General features: G+C 43.7%; 1 protein-coding gene across 1 annotated transcript in view; it reads right to left on the bottom strand.

Moving 5' to 3' along the window:
* Positions 1-430: 430 nt before the first annotated feature.
* Positions 431-23114, bottom strand: part of LOC109912450 (homer protein homolog 3-like) — a 38799-nt gene continuing 16115 nt past the window's right edge. Inside the window, exons 4-10 of the mRNA XM_048613952.1 lie at positions 20336-20467; positions 18760-18867; positions 13900-14042; positions 9601-9757; positions 8864-8974; positions 7264-7344; positions 431-7105 (exon numbers count right to left, since the gene is read on the bottom strand). Of these exons, the coding sequence (XP_048469909.1) occupies positions 6908-7105; positions 7264-7344; positions 8864-8974; positions 9601-9757; positions 13900-14042; positions 18760-18867; positions 20336-20467 (930 nt within the window). The 3' untranslated portion in view covers positions 431-6907. The remainder of the gene's footprint in view (positions 7106-7263; positions 7345-8863; positions 8975-9600; positions 9758-13899; positions 14043-18759; positions 18868-20335; positions 20468-23114) is intronic.

Genomic DNA, 23114 nt, shown 5'->3' with positions numbered 1-23114 from the left:
TGTAAGCGGAATGGTGGTGACAGGTGGACACTGGTGATAGGTACGACTCATTGGTCGATGGGAGGGATGAATTCGGTTGGTGGCTAGAAGGAAGGGTCAGAAGGTGGAATGGAAGGGAGGAGGTGGAGCTGGAAAGGGAGCCAGGGGATGGGTGGGAAGGTTATTTGAAATTAGAGACCTTAATGTGAGTCCTCCAGGCTGTAGGGTGCCCAGGCAGAAAATAAGGCATTGGTCTTCAAATTTGCATTCCAACAGTAAGTAACCCTTATCCTTCTGAATAAACACTGACTCTATAGTTCCACAGCAAGTGACCCTTACCCTGAATAAATAGTGACCCTTAGTTAGACAGTGAATGATCATTACTGTGTTGAATGTGATGTTTGACAGTCTTAGATTTGAGTTTTGATGATGAAAGAAACAGATGTCAGGATAGTTTGATTATGCACTTTATTTGTTTACTCAGAGAAAGATATCTACAATTCTTCACTCAACTTTTAAAAGGCTTATATAGAATTGGATTATTAACAGGTTATCAGTTTTAGTCAAAATTAGAATCTCGCAATCTGAAGCTAAGTGTTTATATATGTTCTGCCCCATATAAATATTGTAGATTCTGTATGCATGAAATACAGTTAGTATAATCAAATACACTACTCAGAGATCGTATATATTGTGTATATACTACACATAAATTCTGTCTAAAGCACACATTCTGCCTCCACGTATCCCGCATACACGTCATGTACACAACTGCTTATACACTAAGTATAGTCTGTATATGTACTGTACTCAATGTGTCTTGATTATAAATTGCAGAATTTAATGAATCTTCAATACGTTAACAAATTTCAGTTTATTGTACATAAATATCAAAGTCCTCTAGTGATTCTATAGTAATTATTAATTCTAATTATTTATCCTAGGAATAAATACCGTAATAATTTCTGATCTAAACAATTTTAAGAGTTTTTACATAAAGTTTGATGATTGTGTGCAGGCTGACTGAGTGCTCATTGGTCCAGGGTCTGATGGGGATGCTGTCTTCTGGTGACTGTGCTTTATTTAGAGCCCATGCAAATTTATGGCTTAAGGAGGGGGCCACGTTTTATGAAGCCAGACGTAATTGTTATTCCCATGTAGTTGGGAGTTGCACGTGGGTACCCTATGGAATTCCCACTGTAGCAGATTCTGAAAGAATTACGCTGGAAATTGGAGATTCCGCTGGGTAATTCCCTGATGCAGGAACTGTTTGAAAGTATCCATTTAAATTAGAGAGTTCAAAGGGTTCCAATGAAAATAAGTAAATAATTACTCAGGAAAAGTTAGACTATTAAACATTTAGTGTTACTCCTAACTATTTATTCGACTTACCTCTTCAGACCCGTTACAATCCCAGTCTCTGACCTGACGCTCCACCCCACTTCGGACCTGACCTACTCAGGACCTGATCAATCTGTCAGACCAGATTTCTCCCACCCATCCCAAACCACTCTCAACACTGCATCACTGACAAAGGGCAAGGTGAACTTTACAGGTTATGATTTATTTGAGAAGGAGAGACCAGGTTGATGTGGTGACTTGCAGAAATCACACAGTCAATTAAATCTGTTTTTTTACAGTCAGATTAGCAGACCCATTCCCTCCGATCCTTGTCAATCACTTTGGGTTGCTGAGCTCCAATTCCTCATGCTCCATAAAACAAAACTGCACTCTGACAAAGCATACAAAACATTGAGCTCCCTTAATGAAAATGTACGGCTCAGTAATCAAACTTTAACACACATCTAATGCTAAATAAAACTATGTTCTCCACCACTTACTAAATCTACTAGTCTGCTGCCAACCACAAACAAGATTACAGAACTTTTGGGGATCAATGCATAAACCATAGCACACACATCATGACCAGCTGTGTGAATCATTAAAAACACAGTAAGCATAAGCTGACACTGAGTACTGGTAATCAGCGATATTTGACCCTAGGACATTGAAAATGTCCTTGATAAAGTAGCACATCATTGGCTTGTTAACAAGATTCTAGCCAGTAGCTTTAAAGAAATATTGGCAGCACAGACAAGAAACTGGCTAAAACTCAGAAAGTAGATAATTGCAGTGAGCGGGTGTTTCTTAGACTGGAAGCAAGTTGTTTTTTTATTTATTCACAGGATGTAGGCTAAGTATACTCTGGTGTTCCCCAGGGATGGGTGTTGGGATCACTGCTCTTTTTGATATATATTCATGGCCTGCACTTGGGAATACAGAGTATAATTTCATATTTTGCAGATAAAACAAAACTCAAGGTTCCCCATGGTAGGCTGATGGAGAAAGTGAAGTCGCATGGGGTCCAGGGTGTACTAGCTAGGTGCATAGAGAACTGGCTGGTCAACAGGAGACAGAGAGTCGTAGTGGAAGGGAGTTTCTCAAAATGGAGAACTGTGACCAGTGGTGTTCCACAGGGATCTGTGTTGGGACCACTGTTTGTGATATACATAAATGATCTGGAGGAAGGTATAGATGGTCTGATTAGCAAGTTTGCAGATGACACTAAGATTGGTGGAGTAGCAGATAGTGCAGGGGACTGTCGGAGAATGCAGCAGAATATAGATAGATTGGAGAGTTGGGCGGAGAAATGGCAGATGGAGTTCAATCCAGGCAAATGCGAGGTGATGCATTTTAGAAGATCCAATTCAAGAGCGAACTATACGGTAAATGGAAAAGCCCTGGGGAAAATTGATGCACAGAGAGATCTGGGTGTTCAGGTCCATTGTACCCTGAAGGTGGCAACGCAGGTGGATAGAGTGGTCAAGAAGGCATACGGCATGCTTTCATTCATCGGACGGGGTATTGAGTACAAGAGTTGGCAGGTCATTTTACAGTTGTATAGGACTTTAGTTTGACCACATTTGGAATACTGCGTACAGTCCTGGTCGCCACAATACCAAAAGGATGTGGATGCTTTGGACAGGGTGCAGAGGAGGTTCCCCGGTATGGAGGGCGCTAGCTATGAAGAGAGGTTGAGTAGATTAGGATTATTTACATTAGAAAGATGGAGGTTGAGGGGTGACCTGATTGAGGTCTACAAAATCACGAGAGGCATAGACAGGGTGGATAACAAGAAGCTTTTTCCCAGAGTGGGGGACTCAATTACTAGGGGTCACGATTTCAAGGTGAGAGGGGAAAAGTTTAAGGGAGATATGCTTGGAAAGTTCTTTACGCAGAGGGTGGTGGGTGCCTGGAACGCATTGCCAGCGGAGGTGGTAGAGGCGGGCACGATAGCATCATTTAAGATGTATCTAGACAGACACATGAATGAGCAGGGAGCAGAGGGATACAGATCCTTGGAAAATAGGCGACAGGTTTAGATAGAGGATCTGGATCGGCGCAGGCTTGGAGGGCTGAAGGGTCTGTTCCTGTGCTGTAATTTTCTTTGTTCTTTGTTCAATTGCAATGAACAATGAGGTGGCTAATAATAGAGTTCAGGAGGATACACTGTTAGGTAATGCAATATAGTACAGAAAAATGTTAAATGTTACACTTTGGTGGGAAGAATAATGAAAGGCAAAATAAACTAAATTGTATAAGTTTTACAGGACTGCAGAAATATGGAGAGACCTGCAAGTGTGTATTGAAATCTTTAAAGCAGAGTAGAATAACAAAGTAAAGCACCCAGTGCTACATCAATAGGGACATTAAGTACAAGAACAAGGAAGTCATGCTGAACCTTTATAAATCACTGATTAGGCCCCAGCTGGAGTCATGTCACATACTGAACACCCACTTCAGAAGGATGTATGGAACGAGTGCAGAAGAGATTTACTGAAACGGTACCAGGGATAAGGGTCTTCAGTGAATGTGAGAAGCTGAGATTGTTCTCTTTACAGCAGAGAACATTAAGAGAAGTTTTAATTAAAATGTTCAAAATTTTATAGAGTATTAAAAGAGTAAATTGATTGAATTCGATCAATAAACCTGGAATTGAGAGCCAGTCTCAGTGATGGTGATCACGAAGCTATCATTGATCATTATAAACTCTAATGTCCTTTAGGGAAGGAAATCTGCTGCCCATAACTGGTCTGATTTAAATGTAACTCCAGATCCACAGCAGTGTGATTGACTCTTAATTGCCCTCGAAAATGACCTAGAGACACAAAACAGTTCAAATGAAACTGGGGATAGGCAACAAATGCTGGCCTTGCCAGTGATGCTTACAACCCATGAAAAAACAAAGGAAACAAATAGGATAAACTGTTTAGTGGCACGAGTCAGTTACCAGAGGGACACATAGTGAAGGCTTACAAATAAAAAGTACTGGAGAAACTCAGCAGGTCTAGCAGCAACTGTAGAGAGAAAAAACAGTTAATGGCCTGAACTTTTGTAGAATTGGGATGATTCAATAAAATAGGTGGCAACCATTTAAGAATTATCAGACGTTCCCTGGTTCATTCTCCAGGTAATGCATCAACCTGCTTGGTTTATTACTCAATGAAAGCTTGACAGTTAACTGTCAGTCACCATTAGAAAACTTGGAAACTTGAAAATAGGAACAGTAGTAGGCCATTTGGCCCTTCAAACCCACTCCACCACTCAGTAGGGTCATGGTTGATCCTCTGTCCGATTGCACTCTCTTAGTCTCTCACTATGTCACTTGATACCTTTAGTGTCTAGAATTCTAACTATTTCTTTCTTAAATATATTCAGTGACATCACCACCACAGCTTTATGTGTTAGAGGATTCCACAAGACCACCACCCTCTTGAGTGAAGAAATTTCTTCTCATCTCAGTTGAAATAGCGACTGTGCCGCATTATTCTACAAACCCGGTCCCAAATTGGGGGGCAGGGGGACATCGTTCCTGTACCGAGTCTGTCCAGTCATGTAAGAATTTTTTGTGTTTCAATTAGAATGCCTCTATACTCCAGTAAATAAAGTCAATGCACTTTCTTCTCGTATGAACTACCACATAATGAATTAAGGTGGTGAACATTTGCTGAATTTCCTCTATAGCAAGTATATCTTTACTTTGGTAAAGAGACCAAAACAATGTAAAATACTACAGGTGTGGTCTCACCAAAGCCTGGTACAGCTGCAATAAGACTTACTTCCTTGCTCCTGTACTCTCATCCCCTTGCGATGAAAACCAGCATGGTATTTGCCTTCTTAACTACTTGCTACACCTACATTCTTGCTTTCGGTGATTTATGTACAAGGATACCCAAGTCCCTTTGTACATCAATATTTCCTAATATTATATATAATCTCTTATATTTATATAATCTTCTGACATTCAGTATTTCCTCCCGAAGTGAATTACTTTACACTTATCCACATTAAACTGCATCTGGCATATATTTGCCCACTCACTCAACTTATCCATGTTACCTTGAAGCCTTCTATTTTCCTCAAAAAGCAGTGGAAGCAGCCTTTGAACATTTTTAAGGCAGAGGATCCTTGACATGCAATGGGGTGAAAAGTTATTGAGGCTGGGGGGATTGTGAAATAACCAAATCAGCCATGAACATATTGAATATTGGAGCAGGTTTGTGGGACCAAATGACCTTGCTCTTAATCCCATTTCTTAAATTTGTGTAACATGTTTATTGGCTGTAATATGGAGAACTTTTTAAACATCAACAAATGACTTTTTTAGAAGCAGTTTTTACACATCCAACCTTCAATGCTTCTATATAGTGGGTGAATGGGCATTGAAGTGCCATAGCCTGGCACACGGTTATGAAAAGCCATGGGTTGTTTGAGGTATTGTATATTGGCATTAAGCAGCATATTGGGCTATGGGGGTGGGAAGGGGGCCTGAGCTGTGATAGGGAATACATGGAGAGGAAGAGCTGGAGAGGGAACATGAAGGCTTTTCTGTCATTATGGTGACTGAGACACAGCTCCAGAACAGTATGACAGGCCTTTTAAACAGCTGGCAGACCCTGCGGCTGCCCCTGAACTTTCTCCAAGAGCACACTGCCTGACTGCAACCATCATCTGCTCGCCAGCAATGAGAAATCCATCCTTATGGACACTTTAAATTCCCAGCTCCCACAAACCAACTTGAGGTTGAAATTCTGGCCCAAGATTTAGTGTCAAATGTGTGAGAAGGGTGTGGGATATATCAGTGTATGCCAGTGAGGGGTGTGGTGTATATCAGTGTTACAGAGAGGCATATTATTAGTGTTCCAGTGAGAGCTGTGGAATATATCAGTCTGTTCCAGTGAGGGGCATGGGCTATATTAGAGTGTTAAAGTGAAGGGTGTAGGGTACATTGGAGTGTTATAGTGAGGTGAGTGGGTTATATCAGTGCTACTGTGAGGGATTTCAGAGTGTTAGACTGAGAGATGTGGGATATATTAGAGTGTTATAGTGGCGGGGGTGGTGGGAGGCATATCACTATGTTACAGCGAAAGATGTGGGTCTTGCTGACTGGTTTGTTTTATTATGTTCAGTTTGTGTCCTCTTGAACAAAGTGTCTTCTGAAAATGAAATTGGGCCACTTGCTCACGTACTGAATGGGCAGTGTGAGCTCATTCAGTTATAAATGTGAAAGGAGATTTAGATAAACAGAAAAAGAATCTCAGGGTTATTGATACAAGCAAAAAAGCCATTGAAGAGTTAGTTGATTGGAAACCAAGAGTGAACTGTCACAGGGATAAGCTGCAGCTTTGGATTTGCACCTTCTGGACTTGGCGGTGAAATGCTGATTCACAGAAATACCTGAGAGGTCAGTGCTATTGCTGCTTAGATTCTGTGACCTCATCTGAGTGGTAAAACAGAAGTGAATGTAAAATAGGGTGATGGGAATGGGGATCAGTGATTGATGATGTTGAAGAGACTACTGAGAATGAGGAACAACAGACATTAAAGTGAAACAATTGATGCGCCGCTCTCAGGCCAGTTGTACGTTTCAAGACTTTTCCTCCTTCTCAGCAATTTTAGCTAAACCATGTCGCAAATCATTCAATTCATAAAGCTTGACGTCAAGGATATCCAGCAGCTTCCGTGCATCGCACTGAATCCTCTCTCGATCATTCACACAGTCAACCAGTGTCTGCTCCACATCCTGTAGCTGTTGCTCTAGATCAGCATTCCGATTCTCAACTTCCTGAGAAAAACCGTCAAAGATACAGTGAGATTCAGTAAGATGCTGTTCTGTCTGTCCAGACACACAGCCTGGCTCTACTTGCTGGTTATCAAGCTCTTGTAGGAAGTGAATTGGACAACGCATCAAACACACAACTCAGCCTACACTTCTGACTGTACCTGCAGTCTCAGCAGGGCCTCCTCCCGGTCACTTTCTAAATCAGTCACATCAGACTTTTGGCTTCTCAGCATCTGGATCTCCTGTGAGAAACAAAATAATCAGGCACAAAGAGTTTTTAGCATTGGGGAGATCACGTTACCAAGGGTAAGAGAGGCTCTTCCAGGTCTATGGGGCAGGGGGAGGGGTGGTGGAGCCGGAGGTAGCTGGGGCTGTGGGTTTGCTGAACAGACAACACAATGTCAAGGGACAGGGAAACTGGGCTCTGATGCTAAACTACTAAATTCAATAAATCTCTTACGATTCTTGCTGGATCATGTTTCTCTCTGTTGCTCAGCTCAGGACTCAAAACATGCAGGTAGCCTGAGCTCACCATAGATAAACGGAGTGTTTACACACACTGAGGGACAAAGCAAGGCTTCCTAAACAAGGCAGAATTTATAGAACTCAACCCAGCCTTTTGTTTCAACTGCTCTGGCCTAGTGTTTATGATCTGTACAGTTCAATTCAGAAAGGTGAGGTCATTGCCCTTAGTGTTTCAGTGATATCAGAGCGGTGAGACCATAAGACCATAAAGTATAGGAGTAGAATTAGGCCATTCAGCCCATCATGTCTGCTCTGCCATTCAATCATGGCTGACATGTTTCTCAACTGTATTCTCCTGCCTTCTCCCTGTAACCCTCGATCCACTCACTAATTAAGAACCTATCTATTTCTGTCTTAAATACACTCAATGACTTGGCCTCCACAGCCCTCTAGGGCAATGAGTTCCACAGATTCCCCACCCTCTGGCTGAAGAAATTTCCTCATCTCAGTTCTAAAGGATTGTCCCTTCACTCTGAGTCTGTGCTCTCTAGTCCTAGTATCTCCTACTACTGGAAATATCTTTTCCACATCCACTCTATCCAGGCCTCTCAGTATTCTGTTAATTTCAATGAGATTCCCCCCTCATCTTTCTTAACTCCATTGAGTACAGACCCAAAGTCCTCAACCACTCCTCATACGACAAAGCTCTCATTCCTGATATCATTCCTTAAACCTCTGCTGGAACCGCTCCAATACCAGCACATCCTTCCTTAGATATGGTGCCCAAACAGCTCACAATACTCCAAATGTAGACCAACCAGAGTCTTTTGCAGCCTCAGCACTATATCGCTGTCTTGTATTCTAGCTATCTTGATTTGCAAACATTGTATTTGCCTTGTTGCCAACTGAACCTGCATGTTAATCTTAACAGAATCCTGAACCTGGACACCAAAGTCCCTTTGTGCTGCAGATTTCTGAAGCCTTTCCCCATTTCAAAAATAATCTAGGCCAATGTTCTTTCTAGCAAAGTGCATAACCACACACTTTCCCACATTGTATTCCATTTGCCACTTCTTTGCCCCCCTCTAGCCTCTCCAAGTCCTTCTGCAGCCTCCCCGCTTCCTCAATACTACCTGTCCCTCCATCTATTTTTGTGTCATCTGCAATTTATCAACAATGCCTCAGTTCCTTTGTGCAGATTGTTAATATACAATGTGAATAGTGGTGATCCCAGCATGGACTCCTGTGGAGGTTATTGCCCTCAATGTTTCAGTGATGTCAGAGATGTGAGATTACCTCCTCCTTTTCCTTTAACAGCGTCTCAAGTTCTTCCACTGATTGGCTGAGGTCAGTGTTTTGAGTTGCAACTGTTACAACCGCCTCGCCTTGTGACTCAAGCTCAATAACCTGCAATCGGTGTGGGGGTAGGAGAGGGGGAAGAGGGGAAGTGGAGGGGACAGGATTAAGAGTGGTGGTGGGTAGGAAAGGGAGGAAGGAAAAAGGAAAAGGTATATGTGGGGTAGGAGGTGGAGGATAGAAAGGGTAGGAGATGGGAAGTTGAGGGGAGAAACCAAGAGAAACAATTAGCCACCAGCAGAAAAGCACTTCTTTCACAGTGCAGGAGGAGTTTGTGGGGATGGGGGTGCTCTATCTAGGCCCTGTCAACAACAGGGATCTGGGACAGAGTTCAGGGATGGATGGTGGGGAGGGCTGACCTGGGAGATGGGGAGTGACAGAGGATTGAGGTGGGTCTGCTTGGTCCTGTTGAGGGTCTTAGGATGGCCTGAGTCCTGGACTCCTCTAGCTTTGGGTTCTAGTGTCCATCTCCCACTGACAGCAGCAAAGGGATGTCACTGACTCAGTAACATTTTTCTTCAGCCTGAGAGAGATGACCTGGCTCCTGTTATGCAAAGAGATGTCAGTTTGGGGCAGGCACCAAGCTAGCACAGAATGGGTAAATGAAGGGGGACAGGAGTTCTATTTCATCCCCCATCTCCACAGACCCAGAGGCTTCCTCACTGTAAGACTCTCACCCGGTCTCGCAGTTTTTCTGTCTCCTCTTTATAAGCTGACAGCTGTTTTTTCCATTGCTCAACGGTGACATTTGATTCGTGCAGTGCCTGAACCAGCTTCGCGTTGCTCTCCTGCAGTGCAAACAGCTCCAACTCCCACTGTGACTCCCCAATAGAGCTGGAGATGGAGAGAGATAGAGTATCAGTACTATCAAAATGGTGAGATTATTGATGGGAGGAGGTGGGGGGAGTGAGATTTCAATACAAAGTGTGATCTGCAGACTACATTTAGCACCTGACCCTCCGGAGGTTATTTTAACCTCTCCCTCAGGCCAGCAAACAGCCCAAGATCAATAACCATTTCACAGTCAAGTCAGACAACTCTAAAATCAGCATTCCCACCCCATCCAGGGCATTGGCAGTTCTACACCAGTTAGGTGCTTATTTTGACCAGCACAGAGTAAATGGGTTAAAGGGCTTTTTTTGTGCTGTAGACTTATTTGATAACTGGAGTACTGGACATAGTTTGGTCACCTTACTTAAGGAGGAACATAACTGCATTAGAAATGTGGAGCGGCACGATGGCTTAGTGGTTAGCGCTGTTGCCTCACAGTGCTATGGTCCCAGGTTTGATTCCAGTGTCGGATGACTGTCTGTGTGGAATCCTGTGCCTGTGTGGGTTTCCTCCAGGTGCTCCAGTTTCCTCCCATAGTCCAAAGATGTGCAGGCTAGGTGGGTTAGCCATGTGAAATGCAGGGTTACAGGGTAGCAGCGAGGAGGGGAGTGTGCAGACTAGGTGGGTTAGCCGTGTGAAATGCAGGGTTGCCAGGTAGCAGCAGGGAGGGGGGTTGAGCAGGCTGGGTGGGTTAGCGATGTGAAATGAAGGGTTACAGGGCAGTAGTGGGGAGGGGGATGCTCTCTGGAGGATCAATGTGGACTTGATGAGCTGAATGGCTTGCTCCCACACTGTAGGGATTCTATGAAACAGTTCAAAAGAAGGTTCACAGGCTGATTCCTGAAGTGAAGGGGTTTACGTTATGAGGAAAGGTTGAGCAGTTTGGGTCTGTATTCATTGGAGCTTAGAAGAATGAGAAAAATGATTTTGTTAAAACATAAGATCCAGGTGTGGCTGGGCAGGAGAGATGCTAAGTGTATGTTTCCATCATGAGGAAATCAGGAACTAGATGATGGAGTTTCAAAATATATAAAAACATAGAAAATAAGAGGAGTCCTTCGAGACTGCTCTGCCATTCAATATGACCTTCCAACTCAGTACCTTATTCTTGCTTTCACCCCATGCCCTTTGAATTCTTTAGCCATAAGTATTATATCTAACTGCTTCTTGAAAACATTCAATGTTTTGGGCTCAATCGCTTTCTGTGGCAGAGAGTTCCATAGGCTCCCCACTCTCGGGGTGAAGAAATTTCTCATCTCAGTCTAAAATGGCCCGCCTGTATCCTTAGACTGTGACTCCTGGTTCTGGACTCCCTGGTCTTGGAGAATAGCCTTCTGTGTTTACCTTGTCTAGCTCTGTTATAATTTAATAGATTTGTGTGAGATATTCCTCATTCTTCTATACTCCAGTGAATATATTCCCAACTGACTTAGTCTCTCTTCATATGTCAGTCTTGCCATCTGAGGAATCAGTCTAATAAACCTTCACTGCACTGCCTCCATCGCCAGAACATCCATCCTCAGATAAAGAGACTAAAACTGCATACAGTACTTCAGGTGTGGTCTCACCAAGGCCTTGTAGTATTGCAGCAAGACATCACTGCTCCTGTACTTGAATCTTCTTGCTATGAAGGCCAACTTACCATTTGTGTTCTTCACCCCTGCTGCACCAGCATGCTTACTTTCATTTACTGGTGTACAAGGACACCCAGGTCTCACTGCACCTCCCCCTTTCCCAATCTATTAGCATTCAGATAATCTGCCTTCCAGTTTTGCTATCAAAGTAAATAAGCTCACATTTATCCACATTATACTTCATCTGCCATGCATTTGCACACTCACTCAACTTGTCCAAGTAAATTGGGGGAAGGCTGACGACCATAATATTTGGCAGGGACTAGGGAATGTTGACTGGAGGCAGCTGTTTGAAGGTTCATCCACATCTGGAATGTGGGAATCTTTTAAAGGCCAGTTAATTAGAGTTCAGGACCAGCATGTTCCTGTGAAAATGAAGGATAAGGATGGCAAGATTCGGGAACCTTAGATGAAAAGAGAAATCGCCAGCACAGTCAAAAAGAAAAAGGAGGGATGTGTAATGAAACTGAAGGGAGACAGAACCCTCGAAAAATACCAAGAGAGCAGAGAAGAACTCAAACAAAGAATTAGCCAGGCTAAAGGGGGCTATGGAATGTCTTTGGCAAACAGGATTAAGAAAAATCCAAACACGTTTTATACGTATGTAATGAGCAAGACAGTAACGAGGGAAAGAATATATCGACTCAAGGACAAAGGAGGGAATTTATCCGTGCAGCCAGAGGAAGTGGATGGGGTTCTTAATGAATACTTTGCACAAGTATCCACAAAGGGGAAGGACATGGACAACGGGGAGTCTCAGCAGGTGTACTTTGATATTCTGGAACATGTCAATATAAATAACGTGGTGTTGGGTGTTTTAAAAAAGCACTAAGGTAAATGTAGTGATTGGAACAGGTAGACCTCGTTAACTATGAGATTGTTGATTGGGGTTGTTAACCTGGGCCAATCAGGAAAGTCTTGGCTGACCAATATAACCAGGAGATTAGCATCTCCTCAGTTGAAGACTGACTCTGAGCTTACTGCGTATGTAAAGGGTGATGGGAAATTGGCCTCTGTGCAGTTATTTCAGTAGACAAGTCCCTAAGACCTAATGGGATCTATCCCAGTGTACTGAAGGAGGCAGGTGAGGAAATTGTTGGGATCTTGTATGAAATCTTTATATCCTGGTTAGTCACAGGAGAGGTCGCAGAGGACTGGAGAATAGCCAACATTGTTTCTTTGTTTCAGAAAGGCAACAGGGATGATCTGGGAAATTACAGGCTGGCGGGCCTTACGTCAGTGGTAGGGAAATTATTGGAGAAGATTCTTAAGGATAGAATTTACTCACTTCTGGAAGAATACAGGCCTACATTTGTCAAATAAGGAAACTGCTTGCTTAAACTGGATAAGACTTGAAATGAGGAGGAATTTCTTCTTTCAGCGGGTTGTTAATATATGGAATTGTCTCACTGGAGAACAGTGGAAGCTGGTTCATTAAATATACTGACTTGTCCAGTTTGAGAGATTTTGCATTGAAAAGGCAGGGAATCAATGGTTATGGGAGGCCACAGTCAGATTTGCCCTAATTGTATTGAATGGTGGCTCACGAGGCCAATTATTCCCCTCCAAGCCGGGCCCTCTCCTGACTTGGAACGATGTTGCCGCTGTTCCTTCACGGTCTCTGGGTAAAAATGCTGGAACTCTTTTTCGAACAGGACTGAGGGTGTTCCTATTCCCCAAGGACTGCAATGGTTCGGAGAGGTGGCTAATAGCTGGGCATTAAACACCAGCCTTGCCTACGATGCTCTCATCCTATCATTAAATAAAAAAAAATTGAACCATCATAGAGTCACAGAGTTGTACAGCATGGAAACAGACCTTTCAGTTCAACTGATCCATACCGACCAGATATCCTAAACTAATCTAGACTCATTTGCCAGTACTTGGCCTATATCTCTCTAAATCCTTCCTATTCATGTAACCATCCAGATGCCTTTTAAATGTTGTAATTGTACCCATCTCCACCACTTCATTCCATACATAGGAGTGATAGTCACACATGCCTCACCCTCTGTGTGAAAATGTTGCCCCTTCGGTCCCTGTTATATCTTTCCCCTTTTGCCTTAAACCTATGCCTTCTAGTTTAGGAGGACACCCGGACTCTTATGGAGCAGTGAGTCACTGGCATCAGACTTGGGATACAAAATTGATTGACTGTCCTGAATCATATGACATAAGAACTTCGAGAGTAGCTTATTTAGCTTCAGGTAGAAATGGAACCTGGGCCTTTTCTTGTACCGGCAACCTTGGTGCTATGATGTTGTGTGATGCATATTCATAATCAGTATCTCCCATTTTCCTGATTATTACAGTGAGTGTTAGGCGAGAGGAAAATTTAAAATATTTCAGAATTACCCAACATTTCCATCAGTACTGATGACATAATTGAGGAGAGGTTGTTACCATTTCCTGTCTGTATATTAACTGATGGATGTGCAATTACACACTGTTGGGAAGACAGACTAAGACAGTGGATTCCAGTGGGTACCATTTCTGCAACTGGTGACTTACCCCTGGGCGAAGAGAGTCTTAAGACGAGCACTGTCCAGCATCATCTCCCCATCACAGCTCTCTGAGTGGTACAGTTTTGGACCACTGCTCCCATTCGCACTGGCTGGTTGCAATGGAGGTGAATGAAGATCTCCTGACAATTCCTAAAGCAGAGTGGACATTTAACAAATCGATCCTCACCACCATAGACAAATACTAAAATAGGGCAGGAGAGAAGGGAGACCAACCATAGCACAGGTCAACATTCCAGGAATACAGGAATCTTAACATGAAAACACAAGCTGATGTATAAGCCATGTGAGCAAATATTTTAGGAAAATGAGCATAAAACACATAGAGTTGAGAGAAAAACAAGTAGGGATGAGAGACAGAATTAGGAAGAGGATAAAGAGACAGAAGGCAAGACAGAAAACAGGAGGAGAACAGGGAGACAAGGTTAGGGCCACAGAGAAAGAAACTCTTATTGGAGTTTAGAAGAGATCCAAAGAAAATGCATAGAGAAACAGAGGCAATGAGAAATAAACAACAAGACATCAGTTTTAGGACAAACAGCTAGCCATTTAAGGTTCAGATGAGGAGAAATGTCTTTAGTCAAGAGGGTTGTGCATGTTTGGATTTCTTTACCCCAGGGGTTTGTAGATGTTAAGTTGTTGAATATATTCAAGTCTGAGGTCATCCATTGATATCATGTGGAGTGAATTGAATTGGCTGAAGACTGGTATCTGTGATACTGGGGACCACTGGAGGAGGCTGAGATGGATCATCTGCTCAATTCTGGCTGAAGATTGTTGTAAATGCTTCAGCCTTATTCTTTGCACTGATGTACTGAGCTCTTCCATCATTGAGGATGGGGATATTTGTGGAGCCTCCTCCTCCAGTGAGTTGTTTGATTGTCCATTCACGACTGGATGTGGCGGGACAGCAGACCTTAGATCTGATCCGTTGGTTGTGGGATTGCTTAGCTTTATCTATCACTTGCTGCTATGCTGTTTGGCAATGCGAGTAGTTCTGTTTGGTAGCTTCACCAGGTTGACATATCATTTTTTAAGCACACCCTCCTGCACTCTCCATTGAACCAGGTCTGACGCCCTGGCTTGATGGCTGTGGGAGAGCAGGTGATTCACCAGGCCTTAAGGTTGCATTGGAGTACAATCCTGGTGCTGATGGCCCACAGTGCCTCATGGACACCCAGGCTTGAGGAGTTCGATGTCTGTCCCATTTAGCACAGTGATATTGCCACACAACTTGATGTAAGGTGGTATCAGTGGGTCCTGCATGGATTGTGCAGCAGTCATTCTTGTTGATACTGTCATGGACAGATGTATCTACGACTGGCAATTTGGTGAGGATGAGGTCAAGTGAGTCTTTCCCTCTTGTTGGCTCCCTCACCACCTGGTGCAGACCCAGTCTAGCAGCTATGTCCTTTAGGACTTAACAGCTTCAGCAGTAGTGCTGCTACCAAGGCAGTGGTGATGGATAGTTAATCCACCACCGTCTCAAATGCCAACTAGGGTAAGGCAATAAATACTGGCCCAGCCAGTAATACCCACGTCCCATGAATGAATATAAAGTGAGTGATCAAGAGATTGTTAGAGACAGAGTGAGTCAGAGTATGTTTGTGTATTAGAGATAGTGTTTAAGACTATGAGAAAGAGTGTGATCTTACTAGAGTAAGGGAGAGAACATTAACTCAGAGACTGCAAGGGCTAGAGTCTGAGCATATTAAGAGTGCAGGAGAGTTGAGGGTGGAAACATGCATTAGAGTCCGAGATAAAGTAAAATAGTGTGAGGAGTGACGGGGTGTGGGGCAAAGAGTGAGAGAGAAACGGCAACAGACTATGAGTAACAGTGAGAAAGGAATGTGACTTAAAGTAAGACAGATGGATTGTACTCAGTCAGAGCCATAAGTATTTCAGTAGCAGCACTTCCCTCCTCACCCAGCACCATTTCATTCACATAGGAAGTTCAGTGAGCACATCTGCGTGCAGTGACAGGGAAAGGCAGTGACAAAAAGAGGCTGAGAGAAAGAGACAAGGAGGTGGGGAAACTGCGGGGTTTGGAGTTGGTGGGGGGGCGGGGAGGGCGGAGTCACTTTGAGCTCCACATGTTGCATCAGGAAATATTCTGATAAATATTTTTCTTTCTGTGTCGAGATGCTGTATTGCAAAGTTGCACCAAGTCCTTGTGGAATAGGTTTTACCCAGGGGATGGCTGGGCTCGGATGCTGCAGCTGCTGGTTCCTCACTCCTGACTCCCTAATCCTGATAGCTGGTCTGGACAGGGAGGATTATTCCAGGGAGGATTATCTGATCCTCTTACAGAGCTCTACATTAACACAATCACATAACCTGACAGGCAAGTATAATGGGACACACATTCCTGCAGGGAGCTATTATTTTCCACACATTCTTCCCTTTCCAATCTTTCATGACCTTGTTAATAGATCAAAAAGAACTTGCCACAGGTAGGAAAAAAGAGCAGTCTTTGAGACCCTGCTCATAATTCATTCAGTGGTGTCAATAACTGATTGATTCTGGTAGGTTTACTGAGGACAGCAGAGACAGAGATCTACCTGGTATCCAATCCCATGCTGTAGCTGTCCTGGGAGAGTTTGATGGGGATAGTGTCAAGGGAGCTTTACTTTCAGTTCAAAAGAGTACAGAATTGTTTATTCTATATCTAAACCCATGCCTTCACTGTCCTGGGAGTGCTTGATGGGGACAGTGTAGAAAGAGCATTCCTATCTGTTTAAAAGAGTGGAGAGGGCTCAAATTTTAGTTTAAAGGGGTAGAGGCAAGTTTACTTTCAATTTACTTAGACAAAGCTTTACTCTATCAAAACCCATTCTGTCCGTGTCCTGGGAGTGTTTGATGGGGCAAGTGTGGAGAGAGCTTTTCACTGTATCGAAATAACTACTCCCAATGTTCTGAATTTGCTGGCTCAGGATTCTGGTAGATATGATGCACTTTATTTTACTCAGTGTCTAGGGTAAAAGATCAGATTATTTTTGGGTCCTGTCCTATATAGCTGACTAGAGTGAGATGAATGAATTGTGGTACTGAGGTTTATTGCAGCAACTGATCCACGTGAATGAGTCTCTGACCCATTAAATATCCAGCTTAACTGCACTTCTATTCTTTTTCATCGTGTTAAAGCACAGAAACAGGAGCAGCAAGGATTCCAATCCTGCCAGATCCCCATGATCTCACTGCCTGACCCAATCTCAGTCCCAGTTTGGTTACTGTCATTTGGCATTCTTGCTGTGAGATTTGAGTTGGTCACTCTTGGTCAGAGTAGTTCAGTCCCCTTCCTCAGTCACTCTCCCTCCTCTGCCTCTCACCTATCTTCCCCTTGTTGCCCCCTCCCTACCTTACTCTCTACTACTTGGTCACTCTTGTCTCTCTCAGCCTCTTTATTTTGGTCATTCTCAAAGTCTTTCAATTGGTCAGCCATATCACTCATTCGGTCACAGCTTTGTACTCTCAATGAGAATTGGATACAGCTAGGGGTCAGAATGCAAAATGTAGCCAGATATGTACTGTTGAGGCTGCATAGGTTCTGGTCAGACCGCATTTGGATGTACTGAAGTTGGTGGGGGTCCAGAGGAGGTTTACAAGAATGATCCCAGGGTTGAAGGGTTTGTCATGAGGAGCAGTTGAGGACTCTGGTTTTGTACTCAATGGAGGTTTAGAAGAATGAGGAGGAATCTCATTGAAACTTACAGAATACTGAGAGGCCTGGATATAAGGATGTGGAGAAGATGTTTTCACCAGAAGGAGCGACTAGGACCTGACGGCACAACCTCAGAGTGGAGGAATGACTCTTTAGAATTGAGATGAGGAGGAGTTTCTTCAGCCAGAGAGTAGTGAATCTGTGGAAATTATTGCTGCAGAGGGCTGTAGAGGCCAAGTTATTGAGTATCTTCAAGACAGAATTAGATTCTTAATTAGTAAGGGGATCAAGGGTCACAGGGAGAAGGTAGGATAATGGGATTGAGAAATATATCAGCCATGATGGAATGGTGGAACAGACTTGATGGGCCAAAGGGCCTTATTCTGCTCCTGTGTGTTATGATCTTATGTTGCTGCTGAAACTAGTTTGATGAGAAATCACCAACAGATGCAGTGGTATTGAATATGACAGAAGGGACATTAACTCTGTGTATCGTAGAGAATAGGCACTGAATTCCACAGATTCACCACCCTCTGGCTGTAGGAATTCCTCCTCATCTCAGTTCTAAAAGGTTGTACCTTCACTCTGAGGTTTGTCCCTCAGGTCCTAGTATCTCCTACCAGTGAAAACACCTTCTCAACATCCACTCTATCTAGGCCCCTCACTATTCTGTAAGCTTCAATGAGATTCCACCCCCCATCCTCCTAAACTTCATGAGTATGGTCCCAGAGTCCTTAACCGCTTCTAATATGACAAGCCCTTCAGCCCGGGCATCCTATGGAGGCATCTGATGGGACAAGGGCTTAGTGGTTTAGAGGACAGGTGGGTAGGACCTAAGGTGGTTCGCCCCAAAGCACACAGTGCACTCCACGAAGGATGTCCAGCCTGCCTTTTAACTGCTGATATTTAGAAAACAGCCTGCCCATGCCCAACCCCGTTATTCAAGTCAATTGGCTTGGTAACAAGTTCAATCGCCAGTTATTTATTAAAAAGTGGGCAGACCGCCAATTTTGCCATCTGCCCAAGTACCTTATTATGGGGAAAGCTGGGGTCAGTGGGAAAGCATGGATTTGGCATCATGCACACCCTGGAAGAGGATTTACAGACACTGGAGTGGGATTTAAGGCGTAATTTTTATACGATGATGGTACTAGAACTCTCTTCAGTTTCCCAGTTAATTGTCATTACCTGTGGAGCTGCAATATCCAGTGCTGGGTTTGTTAATTCAGTTTTATCCTGGGATTTCTCTCTTGTTAATCGTGCAGCTTCTTTAACCTCTTGAAACCTTTCTGCAAACTTTAACAGAACAGAAACATCAGAAATCTCTTCATTCTACAAACGCTTGGCTTTAATCTTCTGATTTTGCTGCCTTGTTCTGTACAACACCACAATGCCATTCTAACTAATTCATTGGCATTGAGACACACTGGGACATCCTGAAGATGTGAAAATGGTGAGAAAAATATAAGATCTTCATTGACATGGCACCTATTATATAATCTGCTACTCCTTTTTCTGTTCAAATCCTTGACACTGTGGAATTTTTGATGCTGCCAATAATCACTAGCGTTAGAATCGTTATATCAGATCATATCACTTACTTAACACCAAACTCAGTTTTCCAAGTTCTTATTGTGCAATCCTCTTCCTGATCTGTTCACCTTTCACCTGTCCCTATTTCACACCAACCCATTGGCATTGCTCACAATCTTTTAATCTCTGCATCTTTTGCACGCCCTACATCCTGCATACATTCAGTCGCCATCTATCTCTGGCTGGTCTCATCCTGGCCTGACCTGCTGCCCTCTTATAGAGTGATAGAGTGGCACAGCATGGAAACAGACCGTTCAGTCCACTCATGCCAACCAGATATCCTAAATTAATCTAGTCCCATTTGACAACACTTGCCCCATATCCCTCTAAATTCTTACTATTCATGTACCCATCCAGCTGCCTTTTAAATGTTGTAATTATACCAGCCTCCACCACTTCCTCTGGCAGATCATTCCATATACGCACCACCCTCTGTGTGAAAATGTTGCCTCTTAGGTTCCTTTTAAATCTTTCCCCTCTCACCTTAAACCTATGCCCACGGGTTCTGGACTCCCCTACCCTGGGGGAAAAGACCATGACTAATCACCCTATCCATGCCCCTCATGATTTTATAAACCTCATAAGGTCATCCTACAGCCTCTGACATTTCAGGGAAAACAGCCCCAGCCTATTCAACTTCTCCCGAGAGTTTAAACCCCCCAACCCTGACAACATCCTTGTAAATCTTTTCTGAACCCTTTCAAGTTTCACAACATCTTTCCTATAGCAGGGAGACCAGAACTGCACACAGTATTCCAAAAGTGGCCTAACCAATGTCCTGTATAGCTGCAACACGACCTCCCAACTCCTACAATCAATGCACTGACCAATAAAGGCAAGCATACCAAACACCTTCTTCACTACCCCTCTATCTGCAACTCCACTTTCAAGGAACTATGAACCTGCACTCCAAGGTCTCTTTGTTTGGCAACACCCTCACGACCTTATCATTAAGTGTATAACTGCTGCCCTGATTTGCCTTTCCAAAATGGAGCACCTCACATTTATCTCTCAACCCTTAGTCTAGGATGCTTTGCTTCATTTCTGCACTGTTGAATATAAATTGCTGCTGTCTTCACTTCTTGTGGGGAATCAGACCCCTGACTCTTTACTCTGATTACTTGCTTAAGATAATCACAGAAGTATAATTGGGGTCTGCCCGGCCAGGTACCTGTGAAAGCTGCTGCTCTGAGTTGAAGCCCAGACCGTAAACGGTGTTGGCACGGCTATCAGCCCATTGGCCAAATTTTTGTGAGGTTTTGGTGAATGACATGTTAGGGGTGATGGTGCTGTTGATAATTGCCTGAAATCAAAAGAATTCATTAAATTAGGATGACAGCAAATAAATTCCAGACTAATTCCGATCTTCCTCCTGAGGTTCAGTTGGGTAGAAATAATGGTGAGGTTGGGTTTGATGATGGTGCTGATGAGGAGTGACCACAGAGAGGCGGCGAGTAACTGTGGTGTGGAAGTGGACGATTTGATTGTGGACGATGAGTGTCAGAGTTATAGAGAGCTACAACAGAGGAAAAAATACCTTTGGCTCATTGAGTCTGCGCTAGTCAAAAATCTGTGCCTCTTCTCATCCCATTTTCTTGTACTTGGCCCATTGCCTTGTTTGCCTTGGCGTTGCAAACATACATTTGACCAGAACGTCTATACTTTTTTTTATGGGATGAGGTTGTCACTGGCTGCGCCAGCATTTCTTAACCATTCCAAGTTACCCTTGAGAAGGTGGTGGTGAGCTGCCTTCTTGATCCACTGCAGTCCACCTGGTGTAGGTTGACCCACAAAGCCATTACGGAAGGAATTCCATGATTTTGACCTAAAGATACTGAAGGGACAGCAATATATTTCCAAGTCAGGATGGTGAGTGTCTTGGAGGGGAACTTGCAGGGGGTGGCATTCCCTTTTATATGCTGCCCTTGACCTTCTGGATGGAAGTGGTCATGGGTTTGGAAGGTGCTGTCTGAGGATCTTTGGTGAATTTCTGCAGTGCATCTTGTAGATAGTACACACTGCTGCTACTGAGCATCAGTGGTGGAGGGACTGTGTGTTTGTGGACGTAATGCCAGTCAAGTGGGGCTGCTTTGTCCTGGATGGTGTTAAGCTTCTCAAGTGTTCTTGGGGCTGCACTCTTCCAGGCAAGTGGAAGTATTCCATCACTCTCCCATAATCTAAGGCTATCCCCCTCCCTATTTAAACCCTACCAATTTTTGTATCATCTATGCACTTATTGGTCAACTCTCTTATGTTCAAGTCTAAATCATTTACAAATACCAAAAACAGCAAGGGGCCCAACACTAATCCCTGTGGGACCCCACTGAACACAGGTTTTCAGTTACAAGAACACCCTCAACTAGCACCCTTTGCTTCCCGCCATTCAGCCGATTTTGGATCCAATTTGCCAATTTTCCTGGGATCCCATGAGCTCTTACCTTCACTTTCAGTCTCGCTTGCAGGACTTCATCGGCCTTGCTGAAGTCCCACTAGGCTATGTCAAAAGCATTGCTCTTATCGACACATCTGGTCACCCCTTCAAAAAAATTAAATCAAGTTGGTCAGACATGACCTGCCTTGAATAAAACCATGCTGATTTCTTGATTAATCCCTGCCTCTCCAAATGCAGATTAATTCTGTCTCTCAGAATTACTCAATAAGACAAGACATAACAGCAGAATGTGGCAATTCAGCCCATTGTCTCTGCAGTGCCATTCAATCATAGCTGATATGTTTAGCAACCCCATTCTCTTATGTTCTCCCCTTAACTCTTGATTCCCTTACCAATCAAGAACCTACCTATCTCTGTCTTAAATACACTCAATGAGTTCCACAGATTCATCACCCTCTAGCTGAAGAAATTATTCTTCATCTCAGTTCTAAAAGGAAATCCCTGACTCCAATAATTCTTGAAAGATCACTACCCGATGCCTCAACAAGGTCAAAAATCACATGACACCAGGTTATAGTCCAACAGGTTTATTTGAACATGCAGGTTTTTGGAGCATTGCCCCTTCCTCAGGTGTAATGACAGAGGAAGTATCAAGAGACAGAATTTATAAGTAAAAGACCAAAGGATTATACAACTGATGTGAACATGTTTAATAACCCTAAAATGGCTGGCTGACTCCCTCCTGTTAAATCTCTAATCAGTTAGAAAGGAGATACAGGTTTCGATTGATCAATTTGCAACATCATGATTGATGACGATGAGCACCTCGCCAAGACTTTCCCCATGCCACCACTTTTCACCTTCAAACAAGTGCCAAATCTTTAACAGACCATTGTTTGCAGCAAACTACCCAGCCTTCAGGACAACATCGACCACAACACCACACAACCCCATCATGGCAACCTCTGCAAAACACATGTGAACACCACCCACCACGTGCACAGCAGATACTCCTGTGACTCAGCCAACGTTGTCTATCTCATACGCTACAGGCAAGGATGCCCCGAGGCATGGTACATGGGTGAAATGATAACAGATGATATCATCTGTTGATAATGATATCATATCATATGATAACTATGATAACAGATGAATGGACACTGTGCATCAATTGCAGGACAGGGATGCTCCCTCACAGTAGGGAACACTTCAGCGGTCAAGGACATTCGGCTTCAGATTTTCAGGTAAATGTCCTCCAAGGCAGACTTTGGGATACACAACAACGCAGAGGCTGATGGCCAAGTTTGGTACCCATGACGACAGCCTCAACCAGGATCTTGGGTTCGTGTCGCACTACAGGTGACCCCACCACACCATACACACTCACACATACGTAAACGCGCATGCCCCCTCTCACACTCACGCAAATGCGCACGCCCCATCTCTCACACACAAACAAACGCGCATGCCCCCTCTCACACACGCAAACATGCATGCCCCCTCTCTCACACACACGCAAATGCGCACGCCCCCCCTCCCTCTCACACACACGCAAACA

This window comes from Rhincodon typus, chromosome 29, assembly GCF_021869965.1.
Source record: "Rhincodon typus isolate 14 chromosome 29, sRhiTyp1.1, whole genome shotgun sequence".
NCBI classification, from domain to species: Eukaryota; Metazoa; Chordata; class Chondrichthyes; order Orectolobiformes; family Rhincodontidae; genus Rhincodon; species Rhincodon typus.
This window is presented reverse-complemented; position numbering and strand designations above follow the sequence as displayed.